This window comes from Lynx rufus, unplaced genomic scaffold (genome assembly GCF_022079265.1).
Source record: "Lynx rufus isolate CCGP_SWC_20201006 ecotype Redwood Valley unplaced genomic scaffold, mLynRuf1.p SCAF_7, whole genome shotgun sequence".
In the NCBI taxonomy this organism is placed as follows: Eukaryota; Metazoa; Chordata; class Mammalia; order Carnivora; family Felidae; genus Lynx; species Lynx rufus.
The window spans coordinates 55,951,753-55,979,254 of NW_025814889.1; the positions used below are offsets into that span (position 1 = coordinate 55,951,753).

The 27,502-nt window shown below is 34.1% G+C and overlaps 1 protein-coding gene across 5 annotated transcripts in view; it reads right to left on the reverse strand.

Annotated features, from left to right (window-relative positions):
* Positions 1–205: 205 nt before the first annotated feature.
* Positions 206–27,502, reverse strand: part of C2CD5 (C2 calcium dependent domain containing 5) — a 99,176-nt gene continuing 71,879 nt past the window's right edge. For 2 of the 5 annotated variants that reach the window (XM_047065363.1, XM_047065366.1), the window contains 13 exons: positions 26,414–26,578; positions 22,893–23,033; positions 20,299–20,362; positions 19,439–19,500; positions 19,090–19,188; positions 18,489–18,578; positions 17,706–17,793; positions 16,655–16,741; positions 7,982–8,032; positions 7,008–7,109; positions 5,513–5,703; positions 2,288–2,434; positions 206–1,541 (listed from right to left, as the gene is read on the reverse strand). In XM_047065363.1, the coding sequence (XP_046921319.1) occupies positions 1,410–1,541; positions 2,288–2,434; positions 5,513–5,703; positions 7,008–7,109; positions 7,982–8,032; positions 16,655–16,741; positions 17,706–17,793; positions 18,489–18,578; positions 19,090–19,188; positions 19,439–19,500; positions 20,299–20,362; positions 22,893–23,033; positions 26,414–26,578 (1,419 nt within the window). In that variant the 3' untranslated portion in view covers positions 206–1,409. The remainder of the gene's footprint in view (positions 1,542–2,287; positions 2,435–5,512; positions 5,704–7,007; positions 7,110–7,981; positions 8,033–16,654; positions 16,742–17,705; positions 17,794–18,488; positions 18,579–19,089; positions 19,189–19,438; positions 19,501–20,298; positions 20,363–22,892; positions 23,034–26,413; positions 26,579–27,502) is intronic. The other 3 variants (XM_047065365.1, XM_047065367.1, XM_047065364.1) reach the window with 2 other exon arrangements.

Below are 27,502 nucleotides of genomic sequence, written 5' to 3' on the forward strand. Positions count from 1 at the left end.
TGTGCTCTGGGATCTAACAAGCATTCAACAAACAGATGCTGAATGTGAATACCTACCAACCAAAGACCATGAATATGCCACAGTCCCAGCAGATGCACAACAGATGTTTGCTGACTGAAGGGAGGAATGGAGACCATCGGGTGGGAAGGGGTTTCAGACTACTGGCAGTACTGCACAAGGGAGGCAAGCAGAGACATAGGGGATATTCCAGTTTATAAACTTTTTATTTAAAAAATAAAATTATAAACAAAATACAGAAAAATATTGACACCTGTGATAACAAGGAATTGATTCCTAATTTTTAGGGTAGTTTGTTATCCTGAAAGAGCGAAATCATGAGTTTTATACAGAAATTTTATTGTGCAAAGGAGGAATGTACTTTTTAAGGTTCATTTGCACTAGGTATTTGGCATTGACAGAAAAGGTGTTTCTACGTATACATTCAACACTCTGCAGCATATTTACATTCAAGTTACATCTCCAAATTCTATGCCAAATACAATCTAACTTACCATCAAAAATGCCTAAGATATAATTCTGTTTATTTGGTAGGAGTGCAGTATGATTCTATTAAAAATAATTTTATACTCCTACTAGGTCAATTATATTTTAACTATTTCAACAAAACTCACTGACCTTTTTCTTCCCAGTTGAAGCCAAGCCTCTTCAAGACAAATTAAACACTAACAAAAACACTAACAAAATTTGGCCAGTTGTAAAGTTATGTAGTTAATTTCTTCCTCCCTCCTTACAAACATTATTAAAACCTTCAATGGAAGGACACTCGTTCTAATAAATTACATTTTCTTTTACAGCAGTTAGGACACAATATGGATCCAAGTTACAGTAATTTTAACTTTTTAAAAGATGGCTGAAGCACTCTTCCCCTTCAGTTGTTACCAAATTCCAAACTCAGTTATCAAAATAAAACACATTAAGAAACACACATAGATTTCTCAAAACTTTTCTCCATTTTCCCACACATTCCTCAAATCATATTATTTATTCATTAACAATTTATGAATTTCTTGCTTAGTTTCTCTCAATTACACCAGGGTAGTTATTATAATTTCTTGATAATCTCACCATTTTGTGTTTCAAAGTATGATTTTATTAAAGTCAACATAAATTACAGACAGCTTCCATCTCTGCTACAGTTCTCTGAGAAATCTATCTGAACTTAGTGAAGGGTCAAGATTTCATGGGGCGTGGCTTGGCAAACAAAACACCATGGTTTAAAAATTCTCATGCCTCCAAGAGATTAGAGACAAATCAAATCTACTCAAAATGTACCAATTCTCTCTTAATGATCTGAAATTAAGTTCACTTTTAAAAGTCCAGTAAGATAATTAAAGACAAAACAATGGAGACAGATGAATTTCATTTAGTTGAACTCTTTCTAATTTACTTCAGGTGGTAACTTCTCCTCCAGTACATGATGGCTGGCAGTTGGCGGTAGGCTGCTGGGTTGATACCACTTCTAACTCGGATTCACGAACAAAAACCACTGCATCACCACTTACATTTATAAGACACTGTGCCTAGACAAACAACAGGACATGTTTAATCACCAACTCAATAATATGCTTACAATTTTCTGTTATATTAGGGGCAGTGTTGCATAGCTAAAAAGCACAGGCTTTGAAGTCACTAGAGAAAAGACAGACAACCCAATAGAGAAATGAGCAAATGAAAAGAAGGCAACTCACAAGAAAACTGAAAAAAAAACCAAAACAAAACAAAAAAACATTAGTAAGTTTTTTAAAGGAACAATACTGATAAATTTATTATAAAACTGATCCTAAGTAATGGTCTTTTGCTCCCACTAACAGAATTATTTATTAGAGATACATCAAAGGAGCGCCTGGCTAGCTCAGTGGGTAGAGCATGTGACTCGATCTAGGGTCAATAGAGCCTACTTTAAAAACAAATAAACAAACAAACTCTGATGTTATTACAGAAATAAAGAGTGTGGCCCCATCGGGATGTACTCTTCACTAGTATGGCAGTTAGAACTGGACAGTTCATAGTCCAAACTAGAGGTGGCTTTCACAGTAACTTAGGAGCAAAACTTCCAGAGATATTTAAGAAGATCTGGGATGTGAAAACAGTATGTGATTTATGTATGACCATGGTTACTAATATAGTTATTAAACATGTTTTAAACATCTAGAATCCAAAAGCTCTGAAGAGCAATTCCCTTTGGTTGGGAGATGAATGGGAGGATGGGAAAGCCACAGGGGAAATCCTCAGGTTCCCTCACTGGATGTTTCCAGCTACATCTCACCTGGTTTTTATTTGGGTTCTCCATGAAGACACACTGCTTCATTATGTAGGAGACAACAGCATTGCCTCCTAATGCAGCGACATGAGCTCTCACCATTGCAAACACTTCAGCAATGAAAGCATGGAGAAAACCACTGACTCCTCCTTCCTAAATAATAATATGCAAAAAATCAAACTATATACGTGGACATGAATGTATATAACATGCCAAATAATATATATTAAAACATCTTAAATGATCTTAATATAATAGATGATCATTTTAATTTTCCTCATAACAGGGATCTGTTGCATGAATGAACAAACCTTTACTGCACACATGTCTGTGATGGAGATTAGTACCCTTACGTTACAGATGATGAAACCAAAGCTGTGGCCCTGACTAGCTATGACCACATAGCTAATAAAAAAAAATGGCAGAGCAAGAATTCAAATTGTTTCTCCATCTTCAACATCTCCATCAAATCGTTCCTATCATTCACACAAATTGATGGCAAATATACATAATAAAACTTCTCTGCTATCCGTATCCCCTAGGCACACTTGCCTTTTTATCAGTTTTTCATAGGTGTCAAGCACTTTTCCTTCCTCGGGGTCATTGTACATGCTGTTCCTGAAGGCTCCTCCCCAGTTTTCCACCAGAATAACTCTTAATTCCTCAGGTCCCTGTTTATATGTAACTCTCTCAGAGAAACCTTCCCTGACTATCAGATCTAAATTAAGTTTCCCTGTTATTTCCTCTGACAGCCTTTGTTGTATTTCTTTATATTACTTAACATCACTAGTAATTATACATAAGTTACATGATTATTTGTTTAATGTCCACAATGCTCCAGTTCTACCAGACTGTAAATTCCACCAGGTCAGAAACTGTCATCTGTTCTGCTCACAACTATATGCATCTGTTCTGCTCACAACTCAGTATGTGCACATACTGAGTTTTCCATACATATTTGTCAGGGAATGAAATCCAGTAGTTTGGAGAATGTTTTGAGTGTTCGAAAACAAAACAGAAACCAAAGTCTAGCTGAGAGCTTAAAATGCTGTTCAACCTCAGCTTTATATGAATTCTACTGGAGGTTATTTACAGTCTAGGAAGAAATTTCAAACTTTAAACTGGAAGTGAATGGCAAAAATTTAATGCACTGTTAGAAAAAACATTTGACCAGATCACACCTTTCTAAAAAGCAGTAGTTTTGTAAAGGCAGCTCTCTTTGTAACTGAGAAACTGAGGCATTTCAGCCTACTTCCAATTCATCATAGCTCAGGACATTTTTTCTTTCACTTATATCTGTTTCCTTCCTGCCTTTTAAATCTAGAAATTCTGATGGCAGAGTAACAGAGACTACAGAGGGTAATTCTTAAAAGATTATATAATTGTAAGCAAATAACTTATCAAGTAACAAATAAATTTGGGATATTATGCCATACAGTTAATATTACAAATCTCTGTTGAAGAGAAATCCACTGTGAGGCAACATTTTGGGGCGTGGCTTTCAAGCAATAGAGAAAGCACTTAGGAAACAAAATTTTATGGATTAACATAGTGCAATAAGTACGTGCTATTAAAAACAACTGGAAAGTTAATTTACCCATCCATACCAGCTTCTCACACCCAACTTTCTTTGTCAAATTTAAATGGACCTAAAAGCGTCACCTATTTTAATTCTATATTAAAAGGTTTTTGAGAATATATTAAGATAGCATCTTTTCTATCTCAACACAATGGAATATGATTTCCTAATTTATCATAAAGAAAACATCTACCTAATTAATCTGTCAGAAGTCATGCCCTCATTTACAGAAAAATATCCATGTCTATTCTCTGCCAGAGACTGTGCCAGGTGCAGAATGGTGAGTATGATACTAAAAACATCATGATAGGGGCGCCTGAGTGGCTCAGTCAGTTAAGCATCCGACTTCGGCTCAGGTAATGATCTCACAGTCTGTGGGTTCGAGTCCCGCATCAGGCTCTGTGCTGACAGCTCGGAGCCTGGAACCTGCTTAGGATTCTGTGTGTCCCTCTCTCTCTGCCCCTCCCCTGCTCTCTTTCTGTCTCTCAAAAATAAATAAACGTTAAAAAAAAATTTTTGTTTTTAAATAGCAGCCTCCCATTTAAAAAAAAAAAAAAAAAAAAAAAAAAAACAGCATGAGGGCAGGGTGCCTGGGTGGCTCAGTCAATTGAGGGTCCAGCTTAGATCATGATACCAGGGTCATGGGATTGAGCAGAGCACTGGGCTCTGTGCTGAGAGTTCATTGAGCCTGCTTAAGATTCTCTTTCTCCCTCTCTTTATGCCCCTCTCACTGGCTCAGGCTCTCTCTCTCTCTCTCTCTCTCTCTCTCTCTCTGTCTCAAATTAAAAAAAAAAATAGTATAAGGGTTATTATTTCTAAGGAAGTACAGAAACACTGATGATGACACAATGGGAAAAAAAGCATAGTTAAGGCATCTTTATAATGCATAGACTTTAAAAAAAACAAAGTGCTGAAGAGTTTATTAAGTTTCATACCTCAATAATTTAAAATTGTCCCTATTCACAATATTACTTTGCTCTAGTAAGACACAATGTAAATACAACTTTTCCTTGAGTTTAAATTCCTATGTAATGAAAGATATAATAGACTGATTCTTAAATGTGACCACATCAAAACATTATAATTACTGTTACCCACTGTGGGGTAAGAATTTGAATAAATGGCATCCTCATATACTTCTGGAGGGGGCAATAAAATGAGCAGCCACATTCTTTTTCAGGGGGAGAAAAAAAACAGACATAAACTATCCACAGACATCTATCTATAATATAGTCCCCTACAGTTTCTAAATGTAAAACCATGAAAACTGCTATTTAAATAATAGCAGGCAAATAACTACTTGAAAAAACTAAACTGTTCTTTCAGGCGATTTTAAATCTCTAATCCAACATGGATCAATTTACTTGTTTTACTTATGATAAGGATCTGGAATCTCTAATAATAAATGAAATTAAACCCAACACAATTCTTGTGCTAATACTCGGTGCTATATGAAATTTGGTAAGTCTAATCTAGAATCAATCCAGACAAATTACTGAAAAAAAGAAAAGAAAAAAGAAAAGAAAAGGTACGTGTGTGTGTGTGCATGTGTCTGTACTTTAGCAAAAAATAACAACCTGAAATTCATTTGGTTTTGATACTAATGTCTTCAATCAGAAAATGTACAAAAACAATGTTATAAAATTACCTACCTCACGAAGAGAAGTGGTTTCCCGGATAAAAAACATGTTAATTATCCCAAGATATTTGGTTATTTTTGCTCCAGGAATGAAAGAAAGAGGTGTCATCTTAACAACTCCAACTGTAGAATTTGCACAAGGTGGAGCAGAACGGTTCCGGAAATTTCCTTCACCCATCGGACTTGCTTTTTCAACGGTGACAGCTAAATTTGGAGAAAGAAAAGAAAACCTCAAGATCAGATGTTGGTAACTCAATTATTCCCTAAGGTTTCCAAAAAAGTGGTGACAACATTCAGCTGTCTGTGAGGGTAAGCCATGTCATGAGAGTAAAGAAATTATCATGCACTGCATGCAATTAAAGAGAGAAAGAAAAACGTGAGAGGAAATGCTGAAATGGAATTCTTTTGGAAGAAAAATGGCATTCCTGCAAAAGAAAATGCTGATGCGGTATAGCTAGGACAACACACAATGATCGTTATAAAGTGAAGAAAAAGAAAAAGCAGAAGAGCATTAAAAATTATCTGCTGTAGGAACAAATTATTACAAAGAGAGTGTGAAAGTTGTTATATTTCCCAGTGCAGTTTTTCCATCTGTTTCAGACAACTTCATCACTGTCAACTTGTAGATAAACCTTATGTTAACAAGTTGTAATGGGTTTCTTCTCCAAACCTTTTTGATCAAACTCATAATTTTAAAAACAAATGACCTTGGCTATCTAAAAGTTAACTGTTTATAAAATAACAAATAATAATAGCTAGCACTTATCAAGTAACTACTATAAGCCACACATGCATATGTATTATCTAATCCTTACAACCCAGCAACATAGATATTATCCCCATTTTACACATGAGCAAACTGAGGCTCAGAGAAATTACATAACTTGCCCAAGGTCACACAGTTATTAAAATGACACTTCTAGGATCCCAAACCAGATCTGTCTGGTTCCATATCCTGTGATCTTTCCTCTAAAACATCATTCGTTCTCTCTTAATGTACTATAAATTCTTTCACTCAAATATGTTTACCTCAAAGTCTATCAAAACACATGGAGTATAAAGAACACGTAAGTAACGATCCTGATTCTAGCAGTGAGATAAGAGTTTACTACTTTCTATCCAGAAATACCTCATTCTTTTGGCCCTCTTTATCACTCTTAGGAAACTAACAGATGCCATATACTACATAGTAGCTAGGGTCCTCAAAGAGTATCTCTTCTATAAGAGAGCTCATAATTTCCTTCCATTAGGAGGATATAATATCTATACACTTCTAAGAATACCTTCACAAAAAGTAAAATTTTTAAAACATAATTCTACAGTTAAAATGAACAAATCTAAAGGCCCTTCAATAACTTTTGCTAAGTGACCATTAGAGTCTGCAGCTTTCACACTCCAATACATGATTGATCGGCAATGTTATTACAGGGTAGAAAGGTCTAGCCTTCACCACTGGGAAATCAGGGATATGCTTCTCAGATCATAATGTGGTAGAAACATCCGCCTACTTGTCTTAATTGATCCGCGCCTTATGGTCTGAGCTTTCAGTTTAATGAGCTCTATCCAGCTGCTGCATCTGTCTGCAAAGGAACTGTAATCAACTGACGTTGCTGAAAACACAGACAGAAAACAAAAGAAAAAACAAAGAAAAAATATGGATGACGTCTCTTACTCGTCATAACACTCCTTCCGATGATGTACTTTAACTGTAACTTAGAAAAAGAATGGTCCTTTTCAAGTCAGATATGAGAGATAGTAAAGAGTCAAGCTTTAGACACTGATTTGTCCAAAACCAAGTTCTTAATTAGCTGGCTGAGCATTTTTGGTGATGTCATAGTTGTGTGGTGGTCTCTTAGGGGCAATGGAAGCAAGGTCTTAACCAAAATATCACTGCAAGGACCATATACCGCTTTGACTAATGTTATTTCCCATTCTTTTTCTTTACAAGGTTTTAACTGTCTATATTTTAGGACTTTAATTCCTTATTTTTACCCTAAAACAAAAATAATGAAAATCAAATGCTGAAGAACACATGAAAAAAAAAAAATCACTGGTTGACTTATCTTTTATTAGAACACATTCTTTCTACCATAAGTAACAGAAAGGCCAAAGGATTATTGTGGTCAATATTCTGTTTTCACGTCTGATTTTGGAAACAAGCTTCTGACAACATTGAGTGGGGAGGCAGATGCGAGTCTAACAAGTTCTCCTTTTTAAATAAAATAGCTTTTACTACTACTAAGCTAAAAAGAATGTCAAAGAGCTAAAATTTTATTTTGAGAAACAGGGAAACTATTAAGATGCTAAAAACTTAAGTATTAGGTTAATTAATATTTTTAATGACACATTCTAACTACAATAATGCCACATTTTGGTGTTTATTCCACTGTCCAGTGCATTTCTCCAATGTCTGTCTGTTTATGCACCACCACACTAGAATTTCACACCTTTGGTGACTATTTGCTTAATTAGACAAACTCACCTCTCTGTGCAGCTGGTATACCTGAGTTAGAACTTGCACTCTCCAGGTGTTCTAATAAGACAATATGAACAACATTAGCTTGGATGCTAAGTACAAGCCAGTATCTCTTCTTTGCTGTTTGTCAATACCATCTATAAGCCAGATGAATAGGAGGAAATCTTTATGGCTTCATTATAAAAGCAAACCAAATAGAAGAATTCAGGGTTTAAGTGCAGTTTCTACTGATATATGAAAACTAGCTCAGTTAATAAATAGCATGTCAAGGAAGACTGTTACTGTAACACAAGAAGAGTTTCAGAAACATTATAGACATGAGAAAATATAAACATAGTAACAAATGTTAGTAGGATGAAAGCAGGATGAGAAAACTGAGCAGAGAAATTAAAGAAAACCTGAAATGAAACTCGGAAGGGAAAATGTTTGGGGAGTGGGAAGGGTCAATAAGATTACAAATTACAGACAAGGCAATGACCTGTGTCTCACAGATAAACACAAGCTGCTTACTAACCATAACCTTCCCCCTCACTACCACAATCCCCTTCATTCAAGGACTTCACTGTCAACAGTTCCCTCTGGTGGCATTAAGACGTTGTGGAACCAAAAAGTACTCTCCACAGACATGACTAGGGTCCCAAACTAGAATCACTCCCTTTCCAGGAACCTCACAAAAGGAGCATCCAGAATTTTCCCTAATATTTCATATTTTTCTTATAGCTATTTAAGTATTATACAAATTTAAACAGCACTACAAAAACTTCTGAGAATAATTTGAGTCATCCAGTTTTTTTTTTAATTATAAATTAAGTAAATACATATTTTTATCTCTGCTTAATGTATTACTCTTTTGGTAATATTCTTAAATTAACGAAGTTAAACCTTATACCAAATAAGGTTTGGACAGGTTCTTGCTAATTGGGTGCATGGAAGTATGCATACTCCCTCTCCCCATTTTTATAAGGCAAGTGACCACCAGTTAATACTGCAAAGTGTAGAGTGGCTGACACTCCTCTTACAATACAGAGCTGTTGAATAAATGGGCTAAGTAGGGTCAACAAAATGACGGTGAGGTACCATGCTGTGGGTGTGCCCCTGACCATCATGCCCTCAAGACCGTAGATCTAGACAGGAAGAGTCCTCCCTGATTCAGGATCCTGAGGAGCTTTGGAAGTCCAGGAGGAGATGGAACCCACAGGAAGGAGACTACAACAGAACAGACACTCAGAGTCCTATCACATCTCCAGGGACAGCTAGTTCAGCACTGAAACAGACACGGTGCAGAAGGTGGGACAGCAAATGCCCATCCTAAGCCTCCATATCCCAGGTGGCTCCCAGGGCTCTCCTATGTCCTACGTAGTACAGACTTGTGGGGCAGAGACTTACAGAAAATATACTTGGCCTTAGGAATTCTGTGAAAGCTTTTAAAATGAGGGAACAGGGGTCAAAGCTTTAAAAAAATGTGAAAATTATTAACATGAAATTATCTTCTATAACTCAGTATTATCTGGATAATAGGAAACTCCCCAGTGAGTAGCAACTACATGTAATTTAATAACAAATGTCCACCAAAAGAGCATGTAGAAAGTATCTGTTACCAGCTCTAAATATCAATTTAAAAAAAAAGAACCAAAGGTACACATTGATCTGTAAAATATTTGTTTTTTTAAAGGATAAATAGTATATCTTTGCAAAGACAGACAATAAATCTGATTAAGAGTAGTTGCCTCGTGAAAAGGTAAATGAATGGAGAAGGGGGAGCTAGATTTTGGACTATTTGATTTTTTCATAAGATTTGAATGTTTCACCGTGTACATTTATTACTTTTCCCAAAAAATTTTTACAAAGGGTGGGGGGGGGGGGAAGAGCAAGGGAAAATGTCTATTCCCTGCCTTCATATATGTATGTATTGAATTAAAATTTAAGAAAAAAAAAGTTTTTAAATTGCAGATATTCTTAAGGGAAAGGTTAAGGGAGATGATTTTTGATCTCAGTTCAGGACAGCAGGTTCACCCAACATGCTTGCCAAGATCTTAATTTTTCTCACAGAAAAAAGGCCCAAGATGAGGTGGTCCAGGGAACAGGTGATCAGCACCTCAGACGTTTGCACACCTCAGTTATCTAAGGACCTCAGATTCTCAGTCACTCTGCTCCTCTAATTACAGTTTGGCTTTCAAGGTAATAGGCTTTTCAAAAGAGAAGGTACTACAGATATCAGTTATCTGGCTCACTGGCAAACTAGCAATTCTGGTGAAAAAGAAATAAACACATATGCAATCTCTAAGCCAATACTTAAAAAAAAAAAAGAGAGAGAACATATTTCACATTCAGGAGTAGAAATCTTATTAAAATCTTTTGAGATTTGTTGAGTAGCTAATGCCCATTGCCAGCCATTTGTATATTTGTCTACATGTGAAAGTCTCTGCTCCACATGTGAAAGAGTTTGAGACAAACACTTCTTATGTTAGGTTATCCCCATTCTAGCTGCAGAAAGTCTCAATGAAGCCACACAGTAGCCCACTTCTCTTACGATTTCCTTTCCCACTGGATACAAAAAAATGATTCTTTTGCTTCATTTAAAAGTCACCAGTAAGTGATAACCCTGTTATCCACCCCCCCCCATTGAACAATCCTAGAAAGTCAGCAAGACAAATAGAAAATAAAGTTTTATTATTCTCCTAGTACACTACAATTGTATTTAACAAGCCCTTATCAGTGTGGGGCGGGAGACTAACCTAGGTTAAAAGCAGTTGAGTGAAAATGAGCATATTGATGACAACAGAAAATAATGTGGCAAGGACTCTTTCTCCCTCAATTATACATGCTCCAATGCTTCTGAAGTTTGAGACTTCTTCCATCCTCCTAAATAACTTGTCATAACCAAGGACAAAGGTATCAGCTGGCGATGATAAAGCTCTACAATGATCAATAACTCTTCTGACAACTTATTCACATTAGAATCTACAAATCATCTTTGCTTTGAATAATTAAAAAATACTTGAGATAATCTTATCTGGTCATCTTAAGGAAATTACCAAAACTAAAAAAAAAGGCCCTGAAACTTACGAAGATTCTCTGGCAGATTAAAAAATATGCAATCTGGAATGCCTGGCTGGCTCAGTCAGTAGAGCAAGAAAGTCTTAATCTCAGGGTTTGTAAATTCAAGCCCCATGATGGGCATGGAGCCCACTTAAAAAAATTCATATGCAATCTGAAGTCTTTAAAAATGTCTGCTTTATTTAGCTATTTAAACATTCTTAGTTTTAAGTTATTATGATCAAAATTTCACTTTATGTCTCTTTCAGCATTTCTGTCACTCTATAATATACTGATTAGCTATATCCTATAACTATAAAATCTGGCTTAATGACCGAGTTAAATAAGACAAATTATGTGTATAAACATTCAGTAGAAACCTTGTCCATAATGATATTCAAATACTGGTGGATTGATAATGAAATTGCCATATTATAGCTAAAAGATATTTAAAGCACAGAGAAAAATATAAATAGCTTCAATTTGGAGAGTCCACTATGGAAAAAACTCGACTACTATCACAATATGTACATTAGATGACAAAGACAATTAGCTTCTCTATTTGGATCATTAAAGCTTCCACTTTGTACAATTAAAGGAGGGCAACAGCCTAAACAACCTGTCTTCTTTAATGCCCATTTTCTGTTTTCCTGCCTGTTTCCAGGCATTCACTTCTCCCCTCTGCCCCACCCTTTATATCTTCTCTTCTAAATAACCCAGTAACCCAGTTCCATTTTCTTTGCTGTTTACTCCCTCTTCCGCAAACTCTGGATTTCATTGAACTCAAGCTGCCTTGAAGAAGCAAAGATTCCTTATCCCTACTTCTCCATCAATTCTCTTTCCTTCCTTCTTTCCCATATCTGGGATGAGTTTCTCATATATTTTCCACTCTGCAGTTTCTCTTTTCCTCTCAATCTCCTTCCCCTCAGCATCTCTCTCCTTTCAGGACCTCCCACTGATGGTTGGGGCCATCAACAACATGGAGAACTTCAGTGTTTGGTACTGTTGCTACCATTTGGTTGTAGTGACAAAATAGATTTTAAAAAGAAAGAAAAAACAGACATGCAATGAATTGTTAATACATAAAGATATTTTTAGTTAGTGTAAAGAACTATGTAATAGTTGTAAGAATTTAGAACCATTAGTTGGCAAGATAAAATAAAAGCTAACTTTGTAGTTTTTATAGGGTTATATTTCAAATGGCTAGTTTAAAGTAATGTGAGGCAAGTCATTTAATTTAAAAAATTAAACTATCTTCTAAAATCAAATTTGTCTTAACAAAGAATAACCCTTATAGCCTCAATAAAAATAAACATTAAAAAACTTCAAATGTGAATATCTAATTATGGAGTACAATGTATTGAGGATATAAACCAACTTGTTTTTTTTTTATACCGAAATCCAGAATTTGACCTCTGCTCGTCACATTAATCAGCAGCTGCTTAATGCAAAGAGTACTCTCCTGCCAGCCTACAGCTTATGCCACTGAACATGAGGCTATCCTCCCAGCACAAAGCAAAATGAAAGCAGGATCAAGTTAGGTACAAAAGACTTTTCTTCTATACAGCTTCATCTGACAGTACATAAAAAACTAAATTTACCTAACCTTTTAAAAGCCTTAAACTCTCATAATTTTAATGAAAACTATTATCTTATTATAAACCTATAAAGTATTTGAAATATATTTATAGTGGCATATGATTCACATACATTTGTCTGAGATCTTAAGAACCACAGTATGGTACCTAATATATTGAGATTTAGGGCTTTAGACATATATCAAAAATAATTTGCTAACCTTTTATAAAAAGTATATGCATAACATTTTTGAGATTTTCTACAGTCTGTAAGAAAAATCCTACTGATTTTTTTTATTTTTACCCAGATTACTTTCACTCAGATTCCCCATTGTTACTGTATTTGTTCTATCCTTTTATATATAAATTCATTTATATATAAATATATAGACTAATTTATATACATATATACATATATACACATATATATGTTTATATATATGTATATATATGTGTGTGTATATATATACATATATATAATGGTCTCTTAAAGCCATTTCATAGTGTAAAAGTAAATATTTAGAAAACTAAAGTATAGATACTAATGATGAAGAAAAAACATTATGAGAGTGGTATAAAAAATTTGCCATTCTTTTTCTCATAATACAGCCTCATGTGAATATAAGTAATTTACGTTGATGGCACATCATCTATGTACCTCATAATATTCATCAAAGAATTTTGATGACCTCCACATGATAATTTCCTGGAATAAATTACTCAGGCTCAGCACCTTTTAAAATTTCAAATCAGAAAATCAAGACACCTAGCAAGGTAATCAAACCGGCCATAAATTTGAGACCTACATCAAACTATTTTGTTATCCTGAGAAATAAAACCAAATATAACAAAATATGAAAGGACAAAAATGAACATGGATGGACAATTCAGGCCCAGGCTTACTCTACACGGTGAATTAGATTAGGATACACATAATTGAAGCATATTTTCTTCATATACTATTCACTCATTTTTCAGTAACAGAAAAAGGAAAGGTTTATCTACAAGTTAAAAGATGGAAGTATATATAAATATGCTGTGCATAGCTCTTGAAAAATTAAATTAAGTAAAACTTAATATTAAACTTAAAATAAAATGAAGCTTAATAAAGTTTTCAGAATTTAAAAAAGGGAAAAAGCTCCATCAGCTTAGCTAACTGACCTTAACAAAAGTATAAAAACCATAAAACTATATATTTACTTATTTATCAATATTAGTAGTCGACTTTTAAGCCTCTTGTGGTTGCATATAAGAAAGTCAAGAAGTTTTTGGGCTTTTCCTAGCACTCTTTATTTATTTATTTATTTATTTATTTATTTATTTATTCCTAGAACTCTTTACCTTTCTCTCTCTTGCCTGTTCTTCCAAAATGTTAAGCTTAACTTTTGCCAGATATTTCTATTCTCTATTTAAAACTTCCCTTCATGTTACAATGCTCAATTACTACATTCATGTATTACACTCTATTATTCCACTCTTCAGACCTTTTCAAAACCCATCCTATCCTCAAATCTTCCAAAATACTTTGTGATAACTTCTTCAAGTATATTTAGTATAACCGATGTCCTCCTGAAAAGACTTGAGGAAGCAAAGACAATAAATATGCATGCAACAGAAACGACACTTACAAAAGTATTCACAAAAAGGCACTACTAAACTTTTTAGTAGTTACTGATGATTCTAAAATGTAATATTCAAGGAAAAACACATAGTTTTTGCACATAGTTTTTGCAGTTAAGTTCTTAGTATAAAAGTTTCATATATGTTAGTGTTAGATGTGATGCTACTAAACATTATGAAGATGATGATGATGGCAGCATGATCTGATTCGGTGGTTTTCAAACGTTTTGAAACTCTTTCTTACAACAAAATCAGATACAGAAAATCGGTAAGTAAAAGCATTACTGAATCGAAGCTGCTCTAGTTCAGAGGTAGCGGGTCCAGAGACCTCCCCTCCCCTCACTCCCTGCCCACCCTGCCTCCTAGAAGGCCATGAAGCACCTGTGAAGAAACTCCATGGTTTGGAGAAGTTGAATTTAAAAATTATTGATTTAATAGATTTGAAGCTATTCGGAAATTTTTAATTCAACTTAATTCGGAAATTTTTAATTTAACTTAATTAAACATTAGCCTCTGATTTTGATTAATTAGCTTTTGATGTATGTTTTTAATAACAGGAACATGTTAATTATTGAAGAACCATTTGCTATAGAAACCCAAGGAATGAGAGTTAAAGGCTAGAGAGAATATTAATCCTTTCACATCTTGCAGATGAGGAACTGAGGCTTAGTTGGCTTATTAGAGGTTAACTGGCCCAAGTTCTCACACTTGATCAGTCGCAGAACTGAGAAGAGAACCCAGGTCTGCTACTTTATTACTCCACTTTAGGACCCCTCTCCACACTCCCTGAAATGAACTGCAATGTTTTAAGTACTGTTCAGATATGACTTATTCTACTCAAATTCTTCTTTCCTCATTCTACAAAGTATCATTTCTACAAAATAGACTCATGACGCCAACAAGCACTAGTTTCAATTACCTTTGAAAACACTTTGAAAGCTACTGCAGAAACTGCAAGTTATCAATATAGATACGAAAAATTTAAAGAATTTAAATCCAATTTTCTTCAGAAATCAGTAACTACTAACAAGGTAAAATTGAGCTAAAGGAACCCCATATCCACAAGTATATATTCCTATAGATTGCCAATTGATCAAATCTTTTTGTTGTGATTACATTTTTGGTTTTGGTCCCCCCTCCACACCCCACCCCACCCATTGCAGGGTAAGGATAAACAAAATGACAACTAAAAGTGATTTGAACTAACCCTGTGGCTAAATACAAGTTTCCTGTACAAATAGGTGTTTTAAAAAAAAATTGTATCTAGTCAGTACAAGGAAGATTCTTCACAGTTCTTTTTGTTCTGGAAGCTATATTTAATTGATAAATCTGAACTCAGATTATCTTTGAATTTGATTTTTCCTCTCTTCTTTCAAGGAGTTGAACTATGCTAAAATTCTCTATGGAGTTCTAAAGTAGAATTTTAACTTAAACAAGAAAGAGGACCACAGTTACCATGTTAGAAAGTTCAGAATCTGAAAGGAGCTTATCTTTTCATCTTCAAAATATGAGACAAGATCTATTTATCTACATAGATAAGCAGGCCTAGTGATTTAGTAAAGACTCTATATGCAATGTGAATATAATACTATTCTGTATTATAACTAATTGGTATCAGATGAAATAACTGATAAGTACAAATCATTTAAAAATTTATCTTGCATTATAAAATGTAAAAATTAGAAAAGCCAATTTTGTTTGAAATAACAAATGCATCACTTCTCAGAATAAAAACTTATGAAAAAACAGAAACTACACTTATTGTATATGTAATGCTATAAAATAAGGTATAGTGATTCTGAAAATTCTTATAATAAAAATTGCCCTGAAATCAGAAGAGAAATAGAAAATACTACCTCCCATTTTTCTCCAAAGATTGTACAGATCTATGTAGATGTATTGCTATTAAGAAAGTATCATTTTGCATTTGAAAATATGGCAGTATCTTTTAAGCACATAACAACATTCCTCAATAATAACCAAGACACTCAAAAGACAGCTCATCCCTTTTTTACTTATACTACCCCCACCTAAACCTCTCCACACACCTTCTGAAGAAAATAAGTATTTTATTATCCATAAAATGTAAACATTTTTGAAAAGATTCAATCGTTGCTGGAAAAAAACCTTACCAGATAGTATCAATATATCATGTGTGAGTAGTTACTTAGGGAAATACAGATTTCTGAAGATAAAACTTTAATACATTTGAAGTATAAGAATGGAGTATCACATGAAAAATTACCTTAATAATTTATGATGAGATTACTTGAGAAATTAAAATATGAGGAATATTACTCTCTCCCCTGTACAAACATGAAGAAACAGACCATGAGGGAATGAAGAATAAATCTTCATCTCAAGAGTAAGTAAGACTGCCTACAATGAAGAAGTAAAAGGAACGAGAAACTAGGATTTGTGTTCGCATTTCCCTCATTTAACCAACCTTTAGCTGGTGGAAAAGGATGAGAAGGAAGCGAATCTGAACAGAGCTCCAGTGGAAACTGCAGAAGTTCTTCATTATCTGTAGAGGCTTGAGAGGCAAGAAAAACACTAGTTATTTAGTAATGATCTAGTATTAATTTTTTTTAATTAAGAATCCGGGATAATATATATTTCCCCCCAATCCAATTTATTCTCGTTATTTTCTTTTTGGTTTCTACCACAGAAACCCTTCACCTGCATACTGTTGAGAGATGCTGTCTTCCCTGCTAGGACTGTTGTGAGATTTAAAAAACTCCTAAGTATAAATCTCTTAGCATATAATAGTAAGAACTCAATAACAAATAATAGCTCCACAATTATTATTCTACTTTTTGTACCATACTAGTTCTATGATACTTAAAACAGTTATTTTCTATCTTCTTTGATAAATATCTGAACGCAATCGTTTAATACATCTGTTTGACATTAATTCATGCTTTGCATGTAGAATGTAATCACCTTTAAAAATTTTAGACTAACCATGTATATTTCATTTGGCCAGGTAAGTCCTTAAAGTTTAGAAAGCATACTATTTCCCTGTCCTTTTTTTTCAGAACACATAGCAGTTTTTAATAATGAGTTTCTTTGGAATATATTAAGGATGGTACTTCCTAAATTTTACTGGATAAAGGACAACTCTGAGAATCTGCTGGATACCAGGGAACCTTTGTTGAGAAGAATACATGATGTTTACTACATCAGTAGGTTCTCAGATGCCTTGAGGACCTCCCCAAAGACTCCAGGACAGAAATCACAAAATTTCTGCAGAATTAATATACTATAACCTAAGCCTAAAAAACAGCAGCATTCTTTATGGAAATAAATACCAGTGAACCACCTATTCATGTGTGAAAAATACCAAGTCATCACATTCTTCTTATCCACCACGTTATAAAGATAGAAAAAGTGACATATCTCTTCTTCAAGAAAAAAGTCATTTATTTAATCTACCTTTTTCACTGAACTATAATGTAGACAAACATGAACTATGCTCCCATCCATCACAGGTTTACCTCTTTGCAATGACTTTTCAACATGTGTTTTTGTGGTCTGTAAAGCCTGATTTTTGTCAAAAGTTATTGCAACTGCTGTGACTGTAACCTAGAATTACAGAAACAACATGATTAGCAAACTAATCATTGCCACAATAAGTTTCTCACAAACCTTCTTCAGTAGCATGGAACAATTTATACTAACTGGCTAATTTGCTTTTCCTGGTTAAGACTCTCAACCAGAATTGCCAATAACTATTCAGATATTCAGACTACAACTGAGTCTGACATGTGTACCTAAACCTAGATATTCCTGCAAGAGCTCAAGTACCTTCTCTAAAATATGGGGACAGGAGAAATCCCACATAAGTACACATTCTATGCTAGCCATATGATTCTACCTTTGGATTACTAGAGTTCAGAAAAATAAAACATACATGGACTGATTCATTCTAATATGTTTAAAAATATTATAAAGCAAAATCCTTTATACTTATTCACTTATGGCAGGTTTATAATATTAAAACAGATCAGATAAAAGCTAGAATTCTTCTTCAATAATAATTGAAACTTGGGGTGCATGGGTGGTTTAGCCACTTAAGCGTCCGACTCTTGGTTTCAGCTCAGGTCACAATCTCATGGTTTTGAGTTCGAGCCCTGCATCAGACTCTGTGCTGACTGCACAGAGCCTGCTTGGGATTCTCTCTGTCTCCTTCTCTCTGCCCCTCCCCTGCTTGTACTCTCTTTCTTAAACTAAATAATTAAACATTAAAAAAAAATAATAATAATTTGAATCTTAATTACCTGTATTAATTCATCTTCAGGCAGAGATACTGTAAAATTTACATGGCAAAGGCAGCAGGGGATCATAGACCGTAGTTTAAAATACAGGCTCTACACAATAGGAAATATTAGTAATATCATTTCTTTTGATTAAAACATTTTTAAAAACTGATTTTTCACCACACACTGCATTATGGCAAAAGGGACATTTAAAAGAGTAAAACAAAGCTGGTCCACTTGTTTTGTGTATTCTTACATTAAGAATATTATTTTAAATATTTAAGCAGACAATAAGATTTAATCATAATAACCAATAAGTCATAAAAAGTAATATAGGAAAAAAGGCTTTTTTAAAATTTATGTATATACAATAGATTCATATGAAGCTTAAAACTATGAAACAACTTAAAATATATGTCATCAACAGTGTGGCATATTAAGATGGAGAGGACAACTTTAGCATTTTACCAGATGACAGAGTTAAGATTAAACTAGTATGTAAATGAAAATAATTTGGCCCACAACTGTGTAAAATATTCCAGACAACACATACACTTTCCTTTTTTAATTTAATAATTCTTAGGAGTTTTAACTAAAATATAGTTAGTCAAAAGATTCATACCTTGAGCAAATTTTCACAGAGATCATTAAAGTTCTTATTAAGGGCTTGATTAGTCAGGTTAAGGCTGCTTAATCGGATTACTCTTACTGATGTGAACATCTAAATATGGGGAGATATAATAGCATGTCATTTAATATTTTTAACTAAATAGTGTAACAGTTGATAAAACTGCCAAATAATGAATAATAAATAATGTAGTATGAAAAGGGCTAATCCAAAAAAAAAAAAAAAAGAAAGGCTAACATTTTAATTGCAATAAGGAGGTCAAAGAAAAAGCATATATTAAGAAGGAACTTGCTAAAATCACATACATTGTATTTGTTTAAAATTGTGAAAGGGAAAGGTTTACCTGTATTTCTGATGTCCAATTGTTTATACCAGGCATAATTTCTGTATTACAACTATAAAAGCCTGTTGAAATAAATCATAGTTAAACTATATGATAATGCTTCATCTATTTTTATGTTAAAGAGTAACATTTTTCAATTATCACATGGAATTCTAACTATAAGATCCATTTATTCTTTTTTCTAAAATACTATACCTTCAGTAGACTTTAGACCATCTCAATAAATTATCAGTTTGGTTTCTTTTTTTTTTTAATGTATGACCATAAAAGGATTAAAAATCAGTTCACCTAAATTTTTGTGGTTCTTTCTTTTTAAGATTTTATTTTTAAGTAATTTCTACACCCAGTAGGGGGCTCGAACTTAAAACCAGTATCAAGAGTCACATGCTCCACGTGCCTGGGTGGCTCAGTCGGCTGAGTGTCAGATTCTTGATTTCGGATCAGGTCACGATCTGAGAGTCATGAGATCGAGCCTCACGTCAAGCTCTGGGGCTCCACACTGAGCATGTAACCTCCTTAGGAATTTCTCCCTCTCCTTCTCTCTCTCTCTCTCTCTCTCTCTCTCTCTCTGTCTCTCTCCCACTCTTGCTCTCTTTCTCCAAAATGAAAAAAACAATTTTTTTAATAAAAAAAAGAGTCACATGCTCTACTGACTGAGCTAGCCAGGTGCCCCCTTAGTTCACCTAAGTTCTAACATAAATATTTTTAAAGTATGTTTTTAGCCTTGGAGAAGCAAAGCACATGATAGGATGTGACACTGATAAAACCTTTAAAATAACGTTACTACTGTAATAATTATGAACTAAAATACTGATATGTAAAACTAGTCTCACCTCAAAAGTAAAGTTTCTTCCACTCACCTGAAGGGGGAGGAACATCAGTAAGCAGAGAATGTACATCTTCCATAGCATCTGTGTCATCAATCTGAAAATAAAGATTAGAACTATTATGTAAGTATAAATACATAGTAATTTCAAACTTTAAAAAAAGAAAAAAAAATCATTGTTTTTATTACTTACTAAATAGAAAATATAAGAATCAAGGAAAAGTGGAGCTATTTTTTCCTAAGTTAAAATACAAAACTTGAAAAAGAAAGTTCTGATATCTGTAAATTTCTCCACAGTAATTATTATAAATACTTCTAAAAAAAATATTTCACATTATAAAGTATATTCAATTAAGAAAAAGACAGCCTTCTATTAAGCCTTTATGAGGCATGTTTCAAAAAGCTTAGAAAGATACATAAGCAATTATTATTTCTATTTTTATTAGCTAATAAAGAACAATTTCAAAAAAACAGGGTCTTTCGCCTTAAATACAAAACTGCTTTAAAATTGAACTATATAGGGATAAAAAAAATAAAACTGAATTATATAGGGATAAAATTTAATAAATAAATAAATAAATAACATTGACTTACATAGGGATAAATTTAAAGGCACATCTAAAAAAATAACTCCAAACCCCATTTCTCTTATATCACAATATTTCATTGTGAATAATTAATAGTGAAAATATCCAGCTAAACCAAGACTGACATTCATCTGCACGTTGGGGGTCTGACTCTCACACACTTCAATTGTCCCCTCACATTATCCTTGAAACTTCAAGAACCATTTTTATTTATTTATTTATTTATTTTTAATTTTTTTTTTCAATGTTTATTTATTTTTGGGACAGAGAGAGACAGAGCATGAACGGGGGAGGGGCAGAGAGAGAGGGAGACACAGAATCGGAAACAGGCTCCAGGCTCTGAGCCATCAGCCCAGAGCCCGACGCGGGGCTCGAACTCACGGACCGCGAGATCGTGACCTGGCTGAAGTCGGACGCTTAACCGACTGCGCCACCCAGGCGCCCCTCAAGAACCATTTTTAAACTTTACTTTAAAATTTTTTTTTCAACGTTTATTTATTTTTTTGGGACAGAGAGAGACAGAGCATGAACGGGGGAGGGGCAGAGAGAGAGGGAGACACAGAATCGGAAACAGGCTCCAGGCTCTGAGCCATCAGCCCAGAGCCTGACGCGGGGCTCGAACTCACGGACCGCGAGATCGTGACCTGGCTGAAGTCAGATGCTTAACCGACTGCGCCACCCAGGCGTCCCTAAACTTTACTTTAGAGACCCACTGTCATGGCCATACTTCAACTCGCTATTCCCCAAAACATTCCACCCCAGATCCAACTACAGTGTCCTGTCTGTTCCTTCTCTTACTTCATGAATCTGCACCTTGTTCTCAGTTCTGCACAGATCTAAAGCACTTTTGTTCTCTACTTAGCCAGGATCCAAGACCAGAAAGATCAATAAATGCTCCAGATCAAACTTCAGGTAATGCTAAGAATCACCTGAAGAATAAGATTCTTGGGCCCTACCTTGAAATTTTCATTTACCAGGTCTGAAGTGGGCTCCCAGAACTTGCATTTCTTCTAAGATCCCAGATGGTGCTGATGCTATAGGTAGTCACAGCACACCTGGAGCGACACTACTCCAAACAGTACCCTGGAACCTTTTACCTCCTTAGCCTGACATATTCTTTCACCAACCTCCATTTTTTTTTTCATTCTCAGACTGTAGAAAAATATGAGAAACAGGCACACATCCATACAGTTTGAGTTTTCTACAAATTAACACCCTCGCCTTAGTTCAGGCTTGTGCATCTTCCATGGCTGACATCCTGATCACATTCATGGGCATTGTTCTAGATTCTTCAAACTTCCAAACTCATCCCAACACAATCTACCATCAGCTTCCTGCTTTACTAAAATAAAGGCATCTGATTTTTTCTCTCAACTGGCACCTTTCTAGAACATTTCTGTGTATCCTCATTTATTTTCCTTTCCTTCAATATCAAAGGAAGACCATCCTTCAAAGCTAACCATTTACAGAGGAGGGCAGAGAGAACAGATTTGCGAGGGAGGAAGCCCCATATATCTTCTGTGTCACATTTATCCTCCAGGAAAGTTCTGAGTGTATTTTCATAACCAAAGTTCAATTATACCTTCTGAATTCAGTAAGAAAACACTACACTCAGAATTCACAGTACTTATCATATTACATGTAAAAAGGATACAATTATAATAACATGTTATAACACATGAAGCAAGTAGATAATAATTATAGTAAGTGAAAGAACAGCATTTTAATTTCTTATTTAAATTCATTCAAGTTTACAAAAATAGCTCCGATATCTATCATTACTATTTTAAATTTTAGCATCATTTTATTTTAACCCATCCATTAATTTTTCCAGAATCACCTGCATTATTGTATCTGGTGTTGAACAAAAAATACATTACCAAGTTCTGATATTTTCAAGTCAATGGTCATTTCTGTAATAACATTTTTAAATGGATTTATAGCAGTTGTAATAATACAAAATCACATCAATTTAGGATCCGATTGTAAAAAATGTACACCTCATCTTCCAAAAACCTTAATTAATTTAATGCAGTAATACCTCCAAAACAAAAGCATCTTTTTTCCCATGTGAAAGGTCCAATTCTGTAACTTCATCAGAGCTTTCTGACTGAGATCTTAAAAGTCTTGAGCGCTGTCTAGGTTCCGGGATGGGTGACCCTATAATCTCTTCGGATATCTCCTGAAAGAAATATAATTGCTTTATATCACATAAGACTGTCTTTTTCATCTCTGGGGTTATTTTGTAAATTGTAGTCTTTTACTTCTTTCTTTTTACTTAAGTATAATAGAAATATAACATTATATTGACTTCAGGTATACAGCATAATGATTTGGTATTTGTACACTTCAGTTTGGTTTAAAATTTTTATATTAATAGATAAATATCTGTGGAGAAAAAAATCTGTAAAATATATTCACACTCTATATTTAATTATAACTTTTATGACTAATTAACCTTTTAGAGAGTACATGGATATTTCCTTTTATCACTAGTAGCCTTGATACACTAATCCATAACCATACACGACTGTCATGGACATAGCAGGGCAACACTGACATCTAGTGTATAGAGAGGACACCACAACGAGTAGGGAATCGGCAGCCCATCCAGTTCATGTGGTATTTTCTACCCAATATTTAAAAGACTGAACAGTCCAGAAATCATTAAAAATGTAGTTCTCCAGATGAATTCTAACCTTTTATATCTTTTCTTATCCAGTGGTAATTTTTCAAAGTGTCACATAATAAAATGAGGAATATGATAAATGTGTGTATGTGTGTGCAGACATAATACATAATATTATGCAGGGATTTGCTGTACAACTTGTTAAGCTAAACAAACTGGTAGCTACAACAATCTTTTTTGAGGTCAGTGTATGGTGCAATCCTATATGGGTTTGCAAGCTCTCACCTACTGTATAGCCAAAGATCAGAGGTAACCAGAGGTTCTAAATATCTGTTGGCTATAAGGACTATCAAGAGAGTGTGAATATGTGAGCACAAATAGAAAAGGCTTAGCCTATTGCTGGCATAACAGAGCTATGTTTTTTAAAAAACAAGGAATATAAGAAAATTTTTTTTCAAAATTACAGCTTTAAATGCTCATTGTTAGCACACACCTTACATAAGACTACCACCACACTTTCATAATAGCTACCTATAGAGTAATTTCACATTCATATCTCTTATTTGTACCCCAAATTAACTTGCCCTGTATAAATTTGACAGGGTTCCTATTATAATGACCACACAATGAGAAAGAGTTGCAGTTCAGAGGTAAAGCAGTTTGCCCAGGTTTGAAAACTAGTTTAAGCGATGAACCTATCTAGATCAGTTCTTTTGCTCTGAGTACAATGTTCTTCTCTTTGTAATGTTTTTAGTAGTTTAAAATTTGGTTATGCCTCTGCTCACTATGTCCTGGACCTAATAAAAGCAACTATCTGGTATTTAATGTATCTTAAATTTGTAATGAGGTTCCACCACGGGTACCTATGGTATTTTGACACCTTTAGTTGACTGAATTTTCTCCATTTTAAGTGGTACTACACCCCTGCAATAGAAAGATTTTTCAATATTGAGGGAAAAAAAAGCGTATTCACTGCAGCAGGAGCTACCTTCATAAGAGAAGAAACACACTGATTCACATTTTCAGTGTGGGCATACATTGTCTTAGAAACTGAAAAGACAAAATTGTAATATAAGTGAGTAGTGGCCTACTACACTGACTTCGTCGAATTCCGAGAGGTTATGCTGCAAGACTGTAAGGTATTCATTCACTATCTGAAATAGGAGAGACATATTAGAAAATCCATTAAGTAGTCTTTTGTGAAATATGGTCCTTTTCAACACATGAAATCTGTATAAGCTGAAATTTTAAGAATCATAACAGATTTATTCCCTCTAAAATGTACTTCTAAAACAGAAGTTCAATAAATATTTATTGAATAGATGAAGTGAGTTAATTCACATTTTCTAAATATGTCTCTGACTTTAAAAGGCTCACATTATTAAAGAAAGACATGTAAAAAGTAAGTGCAATAATATGTAATAGGCCCTATGACAGAAGCACATACAAGTACAAGAAGAATATAAAGGAGGAGGGGTCAATTCTTTCTGTGAGAGGTCAGCATGGAAGTACTTAGTTGATAAATACCGTTAAGCAAAAGAATTCAGCTTATATCACGGAGCCCTAACATAAAGCTCTGCAAATCATTCTCCCCAATAGGCATAAACACTCTTAGAAAATGTTCAAATATCAAAGCATAATTATCAAAAAAAAATAATGTACTGCAAACAAGCAGTAAAGTGTTGTGCAGAAAGCTTTTATAGAGGCTATGTAAGTATTAATACACTAACACACGAATTTTCTCAGTGAATTTAAAGAAGCTCTACATTAGCACTGCTCAACAGAAATATAAAGCAAGTCACAGGTAATAAAAAGGAAATAAAATAAATTTTAATAAAACATTGTACTTAGTTCACTATATCCAAAAGATTACATTTTCAACATACTACCAATATACAAAACACTCATGAGATAATTTACATTCTTTTTCATAGTAAGTCTTCAAAATCCAATGTGTATTTTATACTCACAGCACATCTCAATTCAGACTACACACACTAAGTGCTCAACAGCGACATGCGACCAGTGTCTACCACACTTAGCAGTGTAGCTAGTTGTAGGTCATACCTTTAAAATTCTTCCCAGCTTAACAACTTTGCTAGAAAGCTGTAAGTCGGAAGCTAGAATACAGATCGCTGCCCCAGACAACCAACCAAAATTTGATAGTGTGTATAAAATCAAATAATAAAAACCACAATAATAATGTTGTTATCTAAATACTTTCCTTTTGCAGAAGTATTTCATTATCAGAGACTCGTAAAGACAAACAGATTCATTCTAACTCAAACACTTCTTTCTTTCAATTCAGACCCTGGCTGTAAGGCATCCTCAGAGAAGGAGGCCCTGTGAAACCTACTGCAAACCTGGTATAAAAGACTGATTACAGAAGTGACTGGTAGGAAAATTCTCAAAAAGAAGCAAAAAGTGAAAAATGGTGTATCTTTCACATTTTTATCATAGATAAGCAATCTTTCTTTTCACTAAAAATGAATATTTAAACCATTTATTTAACTGTTCAGCAATATTTATCAAGAGGCTACTAGGAGGAACTGTCTGGGCCTCAGGAATACAGCCCCGAGGGGGCCTCATTTTACTAGGAGTAACAAGCAATTAATAGAATCAAAAACCTACTTCTTTGTGTTTATACATACACACTCAGAGATAAAAGAAATAAAAAACAGTAAAACACAGAAGGGGGTTAGGGAGTATCAAAAATTGATGGGAGAGTATAATTTTCAAATCAGGCAGTCAGAGTCATCTCCCTAAAAGGAGACATTTGAGCATGAATGCAAAAGGAGGTGAAAAGAATGAGTATTGAGGAGAGCGAAATTCAACAGTGAAAAAAAAAAAAATATGTCCAAAATAAGACAACTCAAAAAATATATTAACTCCTAAACAAGAACTTATTCACAATGTAAATTTATTTTACTTACCGGAGGATTAATTTCATATAATTCTTTATTCTTAGCAATTGTGTCATTTATCTTCTTTTGCATATGAGATATGTGCTGTTCGTAGGAGCCATCATTAGGAGTCTTCCCAGCAATCTGAATACCACCGGGCGTTGGTAAAGCAGCTAAATACACACCTGTGGCCGACTTATAAAAATAATGGAGAAATAATAAGAAAAAATGTCTAAAGAATAACAGTCCTTAAATTAGGAAAGTTGCCTTTGCCTTACTGGCAAAAAGATCATTAGCATCAATGCATGCATTTGGACATGTTGAAAGAGCACAGAAACATAACTGGCAACAGGAATTGGTTGCTTTTGGTGTGAAACCTGGGTAGGTGGGGACAGCAGTGAAAGAAGGATTTACTTTTCACTGCACTTTAAAATTTTTACTTTATGATTGTAAAAAATAAGTTGCATTGAAAAACCAGTTTAGAAAAAAAGATTAAAAATTGTTAAAAATAAATTTTTTTCATAAGTGAGTAAATAATTTACCTTTAAAGTGGCAAAAATAAAAGGGAAACTTTTGTAAAGCAAGTGAAGAAACTGAACTTCAGAAAGGATAGGAAACATACTCAAGATCACACTATCAATAAATTTGGAGAAGAGATGTGAATATATTTCTCACTCTAAACCCCAAGAACTTTTCATGATACCACCCTACCTCCATAATTACCAAGAAAGAAAATTTTACTTAATACAGATTTCTTTTAAATATTTAATTGAATGACTATTAATTCCTGACCCTGTAACAATACTACATGCCATCAGTACTAGAAAACTACTAGGGGAAATACAAAACGTGATATGTACACATACACACACACACACACATACACACCTATGTGCATTTACAGTTAAATATGCTTATATAAGCAAAGCAAAAATATGTAAGTATAAACGTCAAATTGTTAACACCGAAGGAGTGGAATGCAGACAAGAGAAGACATTTCTCTTAAGTCTGGATATTTGTGCATTTTAAACTGTGTGCATTATTCTTTTTAATCAATTGCCAATTTTGTGAAAGTCCATCCTAAAAACGGTATGATACTCTATGATGATGTCTGTGCAG